This window comes from Triticum dicoccoides, chromosome 5A, assembly GCF_002162155.2.
Source record: "Triticum dicoccoides isolate Atlit2015 ecotype Zavitan chromosome 5A, WEW_v2.0, whole genome shotgun sequence".
Taxonomy (NCBI): domain Eukaryota; kingdom Viridiplantae; phylum Streptophyta; class Magnoliopsida; order Poales; family Poaceae; genus Triticum; species Triticum dicoccoides.
In genome coordinates, this window is record NC_041388.1 from 235,857,164 (window position 1) to 235,866,479 (window position 9,316).

The 9,316-nt window shown below is 43.7% G+C and overlaps 1 protein-coding gene across 2 annotated transcripts; it reads right to left on the reverse strand.

The window, feature by feature from the left end:
* Nucleotides 1–3,392: 3,392 nt before the first annotated feature.
* On the reverse strand, nt 3,393–7,343 carry LOC119300783 (protein FAR1-RELATED SEQUENCE 1-like). 2 transcript variants are annotated; one of them, XM_037577673.1, is made up of 7 exons: nt 7,043–7,343; nt 6,730–6,942; nt 6,145–6,409; nt 5,353–6,042; nt 4,806–5,253; nt 4,423–4,710; nt 3,393–4,320 (listed from the first exon to the last, which is right to left on the reverse strand). In XM_037577673.1, the coding sequence occupies exons 5-7, from the start codon at nt 4,956–4,958 to the stop codon at nt 3,490–3,492; spliced, it is 1,272 nt and encodes a 423-aa protein (XP_037433570.1). In that variant the 5' UTR covers nt 4,959–5,253; nt 5,353–6,042; nt 6,145–6,409; nt 6,730–6,942; nt 7,043–7,343; the 3' UTR covers nt 3,393–3,489. The 2 variants fall into 2 exon arrangements, with proteins under 2 accessions (XP_037433570.1, XP_037433569.1); XM_037577672.1 differs by having other exon boundaries at nt 4,806–5,258.
* Between the last annotated feature and the right edge of the window lie 1,973 nt (nt 7,344–9,316).

The window sequence follows — 9,316 nt, forward strand, 5'->3', positions numbered from 1 at the left end:
CTCCCGGTGCCATTACACGGCACACAATATCGAAGGTCAAGCGGGAAACGTTGTACGAGTGCATGAAATTGCAGGGCAATTTCTCACCCCATGCACGTGATGCCCTGTGGCGCCTTGTTGCACCATCGGACAATATATTTGAGAAAGATTGACTCAGCAAAATCTACCGGTTGGCATGGAGCTATCCTTATGTTCTTTTATCACTTTACACCCTATATATTTGTCTACTTATTTCATCGTAGCAAATGTATGCACCAATGTCATGGTTACTATCTATCATTTCAGTTTTATCGTGATGCGACAATCATTAGCTGCTACTAAACTTCTTATGATGTGTCTGAACAAATCTACATTTTTTTTATTTTTGCATATCCACATCATGTCCCCCCCCCCCAATCATCCCCGGTCCTCATATGTGCAATGAGAGGAGGAGCACATGCCATGCCCATCTTCTCACATACATGGACGCGTGTGCCATTTTACATCTTATTACCAGCTCGAAATAGCTAGCTCGTTCAATCAAAACCTCACGGTACAGAAGGACCCATCGGCCATTTTAGCCACATTGTATGTATGCATTTAGCACCGGGCGACAATTCAACTCACATATCTCAGCACATGCCCTGTTCGATATATTTAAATTTATAGTTATCCCGGGTTGCTACAAATATGCCGAGACAAATAACCATGCAGCCTGCGATAGGAACACTTGACTGTGCTAACATTGTCATCCCTGGTTTTCCAGTCGCCATCTAATCGACACCCTAGTCGTTATTTTCCCATTAGTTCTAAAGCTTCACCCACACTTTGCCCCGCCATGTTTCGCCATGATGTAGACATGCTATGTCAGAGGCATACCCATATTGCATTATGCCATAGTAATGCAAAATCGTAATTCATCAATTGCATATTGTACTACATAATCAGTTTACGCACAAACCAAACATCATAGAAATGCTAGCACACAACAGTATGGTTCAAAATTAATTGTCGGAGTCCACAATTACGTCTTACACAATGAACAGTCTAAACATGACTATCTTCTCACATAAATGTCACAAACAGGTTTGGCTTGAACTAGTACATGGCATACAGGAAGTGAACACAATCACTTACACATCACTTTAGTTGGGGGCGCAAGCTAAATTGTGTGAATTCTCGACGCCGTGATGTCTTCAGTCTTCTAGTGTCGGGCAGAAGTCAAATGGCAATCCTACATACGCGATTCATCTAGTAATAACTTAGTCATATCAGAAGGAGGGTGCAAGATAAATTGCAACCTTTATCGGCACCAACTTGTCTTCAGTTTTCATGGGCTGGTCAACCGTTCGAACCATTACCACACCACATACACGTGGGGAGGCAACTAACATTCACGGTTGTCCTCATATTCAAACAGGATTCTTACTCATCGCGCAAATACTGTTCCAAAATGCGCCCTCTCATCTTGTAGCTAGAATGGCAAGACTTTCTCAAGCATGAAATCTGGGAGCTCTCCCATGTTCCCCCTCATGGAGATAACTTCATATGCAATTGACTGCCGCAGGTAGTTAAGGCGCGCCTGGACATAATGAACATGACAATTAGGCACGCTCGACTAGATGTTTAGAGAGTTGAACCAAGGATTCAATATATTTGTGTGGTATAATTCTCGCCGGGGTTAGCACATTCTGAAGATATAGGCCAGTGTAATTCCTACTGTAGTTTACAACGTGCAGCCAGCTGTCCTCTCTGCATTGTCCATCATCACATCAAATCAGTCAGACTGTTAAACATGGACAGTAAATAAATATCGACATTTAGAATGATTGCATTTTGAACATACATCTCACAGCTTTCATGCATGTTCACATTGTAGTTGATTGTCCACCCCTGAGCAGGGATGTACCATCCAGGGATATTCTCATGTATGCAGCGCCGAAGTCCTGCTAGAATGAAGTTTGCATTGTCTTCATGCTTGTACTGCATCTCTGACATTGGCTCTGAAGTCTCACAGGGGTCCATGACCAACAATGTCCTCTCCTCGACATCCACGACATATAGTGAGTAGCTATCCATCATTGGAACTGGTAGCATGAGCTGCATATCCGAAGTTATATGTGAGTCTTTTTTATAAATACCAAATGCTAATTATCATGTATGAACATCTGCGGACTACAAAACATCATATATATATATGTATGCATTGCGGGTTGATACCTTCTTTGTCCACAGCAGGCGATAGCCGAGCGCCTCATAACTCATCATTGTATTCATGAATTCGAAGTCCAAATCATATGACCTGTACATGAGAGCAAGCTGCATCATGCTCACGCGATTAATCTCAAACCAACTTAATAAATAATACAAGAGTCATACGGCAGAGGCATTTCTTTAAGTACAGAAGTTTGTACTTGGCTTCAAACAACTACGCTCTAACTACTGCTGATCTAGTTGATACATAGTACACACGACTAATTATTCAGTACAGAAGTCAGATAGAAGGCAAAGGCATCATTGCCTACTCTGTCTCTACTTAGCACAAGAGTAAATCAGGCATTCAGTCTTGAGCGTTTGGCAATGTGCTCAGTGCTCTCTTCCACGTCGTCATCATCTGGTAAGTACAGCTGCACGCCTTCATCCACCGCTAGCCCCACTTGAGCAGCAGCGGGATCATGCTCCCCGAACCCTTTTGATGCATCAGGGTACCCTTCAATCCCTTGTGCAATGATCTCCTCTGATGGGATATCTTCCTTCCCCAGTTTAGAACTAACCTGCTATGACTGCGAACATAATAGCCATGCATGTAAGCTACAATCTAAGCTAGTATTAGCTGATTTACCATGCCCACCTGCAGAGACAGTGTGGAAATCCCTGAAGTCTCGCTTATCGCAGCCACAGTTTCATCTCCCTGGTTAACTGATGCTTCCCATTCGGCCGCTGCCTACATTTCATGGTCATTCAACTAATAATTATTGTCAGCAGATTTCTAAGTTGGATGTATACTAAGGAAAGGCAATGAACCTGCATCGAGAGGCCACAACCCTTTGAGAATTCCTCACTAGCGGTCACTGAGGACTCATCGTGGGAAAGAACTGAGGCTCTCATGCTGCAACTCCCAAGCCTGAATGGCCCTAGCTGCCCCTTCAGGTAGCAACATTGCCCATTTGTGTTTTGAATTATCCCGCCCGTGTGTTTTGAATTTGAAACGCAAGCCCACCCAGTTGGCTTCAAGGCCGACTCCACCAGTTTGCCTACCCCATTTAAACATGTACCTCATGTAGGTTGCAGCAAAGGGATGGCTTCAGTACACGTCCCATGCACACAAATTTGAATGCCACACCGATTGGCAGCAAATATTATCTAATATTCGTTCATGAACTGATGCCACCTCATTTGTCCGCACAAACATATTTTGAGACGGACAGACAACCACATTAAGTTCAGAAACTAAAGCATAATCTCTGTTTGAAGGAACAACAGATACACTGAAACTCCTCAGCTGCATATTCAGGAAAATTCAGTTTTTGCACTTGAGACACACAAATAGATTTCAGTTACACTTAAAAGAAAAGCAACTACTATTTCATTTTTAGCTCCTCCATAAAAAAAACACTCATCGCTCATATATAAATTATCGCAGCCTAAGTTCAGCTGCCTTATGACAGTTATTCCTGTGATGTCCTTCAACCCACAATTCTTGCATCTCGCCGGCTTACGTGGTTGCTTTGGTAAATCCCCTCGTTCAGGGCAGGTTGTTCTCTTATGTCCTTGCTGCCTGCATATGCCGCAAAATCTAGTTCTCTTACTTAAACCCTCATATGGAGCCTTCTCCCTACTGCTCGTCGGCCTTCCAACTTGCTTCCGCTTTGCTGGTGCTAGAAGGTTATCCAGCCTAGTCACAGACACATTAGCTGATATGCTGTCATCATTTCCGATGATCATTTGTGTACCTTCTCCTGCATCGAATGCATCGGCATCTGCCTCAATCCTACTCGGAACGACGTCTGCTTCAACCCCACTCGGAACCATATTATTACCTGCCAACCTGTCTTCCAATCCTAGGCCATCTCTGACCTCTGTGAGTGGCTTCATTTCGGCCGCACATTGGTTGAATAGTGTAGTCAATCGCTCGTATGCTGCCACACTTGAGTCACCCATCCTAACAAGTTCCATGTCTTGCATATACATGTTGAAATGCCAGAAACTAAATGGATTTCCCTGGGCATTGTCTTTCTGGTACTGCGTTAGGTGGGCTGGAAGTATATCTCTCGCGTCCCTTGTCCACCTTTTCACAATGTGCTTATTTGGGATTTCTGTCACTCGAATGAAGTCGAGCACCTGCATTAACGAAAACTTAAAATCATATAGCCATGAACATAAATTCTATGTCATGCATACAAGCCCAATGTGCATTCTCTGTGCCCAGGACATGTACATTACCTTAAGGATATGGCTGCACAGCAGGCCCATGTGTGCAAATTGCCCGCACTCACAGTCAAACTCCTCACCTCCTTCAACCACCGTGACCTTGTATGAGGTTCGGCACCATTTCTCCCTCCTTGCAGCATCAGTATGTATTGCCACGTACTCTTTGCCTTTCTCAATCTCTTCCACCTGATATGCACCACACTCATATAATATGTGGCCAAATTTCTCAAACATCGCCCTCGTGTAAATCTTCCGAGCATGTCTCTCAGTCGCCAGATTTGCTCTCATAAGAGGCCTTCCCTGACAAACAACGCATCAACAAGTAATTAGTTAGCTCATCATACATAAAACCTGAAACAATAATATTGAAAATTTGTATTTCATTCAACCCTTACAATTTTTGTCCGCTTCTCCTCATAATTCTCTTCTGATTCCCTATCAAAAATCAAACTCATGTATTTCCTCACGAAGATATGCATTGGACACCCAGGTGGTACATAGTTCTTCAACATGTGGTTTGCGCTTTCACTCCGCTGCGTACTAGTCATCTTTGCACAAAAAACTCCCTTAAAATACGGCTTTTCCCATTTGTGTCATATCTCGTACAAATTAGTCATGTAGTCATGACTTTGCAGGTTGTATTTCTCTATTAGGTACTTCCATCCTTCCTCGAATTCATCTACTGTTAGCATGTGGTTCACAACCTTATGGAACTCTGGTCAGAAATCACTCTTCTTTGAGTACAAAGGACCTAATGACTCCTTTGCCTTCTTTAGCACATGCCACTTGCACCATCGGTGAGCCGTGTCTGGCATCACATTTTGTATGGCAACTTCCATCGCCCTGTTCTGATCGATAATCCATACCATCGATGTTCATTAGTATTTCCTGCTATCCACCTCAGAAAAGTACTGCAAAAAAATAACTTCGGGACCATCTTACCAGTTAGGATGGTCTGCGGTGCACTACCCCCCATTATCCTAACAAACTCTGAAAATACCCACTCAAATGTCTCAACTGTCTCATGCCTCACAAGCACACCAGCTAATATGATGCTCTGGAAATGGTTGTTGACACCAACAAACAACCCAAAGGGCATGTCATACAAGTTTGTCCTGTACGTCGTGTCAAAAGTAATGACATCCCCAAAGAAATTGTACTGCAGGCGGCTGTTACCGGTTCCCACATCAGGTTGTTGATTCAACCCTCGTTGTCTGCTTGAACCCGGTAGGTAAACTGTGGATCGTTTGAGCACAGATCATGGAATACTTCCATTGTTTTTCTCACATCATCTTCTAATTGCTAACGGAAAATCTGGCCACACAAATTTCTCAATGCTCTTTTCATGAACGGCACATTCTCCATCTTCTTGAAGAAGCTGCCTACAATGTTGTACACCTTAGCAAGGTTGACATTATTTTGCCGGAGCTGCTTCACTAGGTCCCTGCTGTAAACATCAATATGCTTGTGTGACGGCCAGTGTATTGTCTGTCCATAAGTTTGGGAGAGTGCATGATTGTGACCATCTCGATGTTCTGCTATGTACCATCCATTGTCCTTTGACCGAAGTAATCTTATGAGTGCTGGGCATTCACACCGGCAGGAACGAGTATTTTCAACAATTGGCTTCCCCTGACAAATCAAACAAGTAAGTCAGAATACATATTCAAGGATTTTCATTACTGATTGTTATTAATAGATGGTACAGATCTTTCAGTCTATGATTTTCCTTACCGCGCAACCGCAAACTATCTCTTGCATACACTTATTCCTGCTAACATTAAGCCTGCTCTTTCCATATCGTATTCCAAATCCCTTCTCCCATGAATACAGACTATAAAAGTCATAAGCTTCTCTGAGTGTGTCAAAACTGGTCGCAATCTTTGGCACCATAACCACATCCCCTGGATGCTCCGCAAATTCCCTCATAGTCTTCTCAAGCGTTGTTATCCGGTCTACACAAGGAGGCCTTCCTGGAGCAGCAGCACCAACTCGAACTCTGTCCAGTCAGATCAACGAATGAATGACATGTGAGCTTCAGGTACAACATATGTTTTTCAAATTACAAACCATAACATAATCTAAGCAACTGTGATCTGAACAATCTGCAGGTCAAATTATATATCCACTAAGACATATATGCAACCTACCAATACGACCAGATACAACCAGATATATATCTATTCATAGATCAAACTAGTTTTCAGAGCAAACTTCAGTTACACTGTCTATTAGACAGTTACAGGTCGCATTTCCGACAGTACAAATTTATGTTCAAAGCCACATATGAATTACTTTACAAATGCGAAGCAGTAGTACCTTTGCGTCCACCCTGGTGTTTTCGTGTAAATTTGTTCAATTGAGTGCTCGGAGCACTAACTCATCTCCTCTCCAGCTGCCTGCGCCGGGCAGATCTGCCCATCAGCACTTGAAGCTGCAGGGGCCGCTTCCTGAACCCCGGCAACCGCGGGAACTGGGAACCGCACTGGCTCCATTGCCCCGTTGTTATCATTCACCTCTTCCAGGAGTGTTCTTATCAATCAACGAGCATTTGAAAACACCGAATCTAGATCAGTCCACAAAGAAACAGTAAAAAGAGTCGCACATGTTTGTCTAAGCAGAAGATCCATACCTGTTTATAGGCTGAAGTAGGAACTCCATAGTCGCCGGAGGCTGTCTCAGGTGGCCGCGCCGCCCAGTTCCCGCCGCCGGAGTCAATATCTCCTCCTCGAGTCCGATGGTAGTGATAGCCAAATCCAACCTGCCTCCGCTAAGCAGCCACCGTCCCAACTACTGAAATAAGTGCGAGCTCTGCCGCCGCTAGCGAAAAGAACAGCACCTGATCCACGGATCAGGACGACGGCTGGAAGCTCGAGCCACGACTCACCCGTGCTCAGGCGACAGCGTGCATTCCTCCGTCCATGATGCCCCAGTTGTCAGACGAGTATTTCGACTTATATCTAATTTTCTCTTATGAGATGTGGACCCGCCTATCCTCAATAGCATTGAATGCAGCGAATCTCATAGCAATCCTGGACGACTCTGATTCCGAGCTCCTGTGAGCTCGCCATCACATACTCCGCGTTCGCGGCAAATGATATTCTTTGAGTTTACGGGAAAAAAGCCCTACTTAGTGGCCGAATTTGAGGGTCCTCTAGGCCTTCTCCGCAAGCAAAAAGTATTTTCTAGATTCCCACGCTCATCGCTAGCATTTTGAATACTATTGGGTTTGAAATGGAATCCAAATGACAAAGTTATGATCGTTTTAGTGAACAGCGGTCATTAATATGGAATTCCTTGAAAGAAATTCATTTTCTCATGACACGTTGTAGCGCCCCGCCCCAAAATTGTGTGTCCTCCATAGTGGAGATATTGTTTCCAAATATATATTAACCGATCCCAGGAATGCCCTCCTATTATTGGCTGTCACACACGTACATACGTTATGGCATGCCACAAGGCAAAAACAAGGAGAATAAGGCTTTTAGTCGCGTTATTTTCTTGAATAACAACCAAATACGATTTCCAGATCATAGAGCATGTGCAGACTGGAACGGTTGACCATACCAGGCGGACTAATGTTCATACTCACCATAATCTCTCGGATTTCCTTCCAAAAGTGCCAATGGGTTTAGAAACTTGTTTGAAAAGAAGGGGCAAATGATGTTCTTTGACTTTTAGGGGCCAAAAGTCTTGCTTAGGGGCCAAATTTGAGGGTCCTTCTGGCCTCCTATGCAAGCTAGAAGTATTTTCTAGATTCCCACACTCATCGCACGAATTTGGAGTAATTGTGAGTCCAAAATGGACTCCGAATGACGAAGTTATGACCGTTTACTTGAACACCGGTGATGAGGATATCAATACCATTGTTACACCCATAGCTCCTACTACTATACATACTGGACCAATTACTAGAGCTCACGCACGCCAATTAAATTATCAGGTACTTTCGTTTCTTAGTAATGATTCTAATGTTCATGAGAATATGATGCTGCCTAAATTGGATACATTTGTTTTGCTTACAAATGAAGGGCCTGGCATGGATAAGGGGGATGAACGCTGGAGCAAGACTAAGCATGGAGATGATGACATGCACAAGGGGATCAAGAACGAAATTACAAGTGATGATTTCAGGACTTTGAAGCCACCATAAGGAGTGCATGAATCCTTGGACGAAATAACAAGATGCCACTTCATAAATTTCATCGAGAGGCTATTCTAGGTGCTGCATCACCTTATTATTGGGCCAGGCCCATGTATTTTCAAAATACTTAAGTATAGGCTGTTTTTAGAGTCTGTATGTGTGGGGAAACAAGAGTTAGGGTTGGTTTCGGACCCCTCCTCCAAGGGCCACGAAATTCCCCCCTCTACCTCCGTATATATAGCCCCTTAGGGCCTCGTTTAGACTTTGGGTTTTTTTAGATTGAAGTTCGCCATAGCTGCAACTTCGCGTACTTCGTTTGTGTTCAACAACCAGACAAAGGCGTCACAGAACCCCACCTTTGATCAATAAAGCTTTCCTCTTATACTCACAATATCCCGATTGCAATCTTAGTTTCTTGCTTGTTCTTCATTTGCTTGCGGGAAACAGACCTTCATGGTCAGGTTGATCGTGCTCCGGCATGGTCAATAACCTCTCGGAGTTGGTTTAGCGATTGCTAAGGTGTGACGTCCTCGCACGTTCGTAGTCGGATCGTCAAAGTCGACTTCCTCCAAATCGATAGGCACCATCTCATTGAAAGAGGGGACACCTTTGCCTCTATCAAGTGGTATCATATTTCCAGGTTGTTCGGTGAGATTTTATAGTTTTTCTAGTTTAGATCGAGTCTGTTCTTCATACCTACAGTCCACGAAAAAGCCAACAAAAAAATTTAGGGTTAGTTCATCATATCTGAAGCAATCTAAG

Coding starts and splice junctions, on each gene's coding strand:
- LOC119300783 (XM_037577673.1), bottom strand. CDS start 4,958: ATGACTAGTACGCAGCGGAGTGAAAGCGCAAACCACATGTTGAAGAAC. Junction 4,711..4,805: donor AGGAGAAGCGGACAAAAATT/GTAAGGGTTGAA, acceptor GTTGTTTGTCAG/GGAAGGCCTCTTATGAGAGC. Junction 4,321..4,422: donor TGTGCAGCCATATCCTTAAG/GTAATGTACATG, acceptor TCGTTAATGCAG/GTGCTCGACTTCATTCGAGT.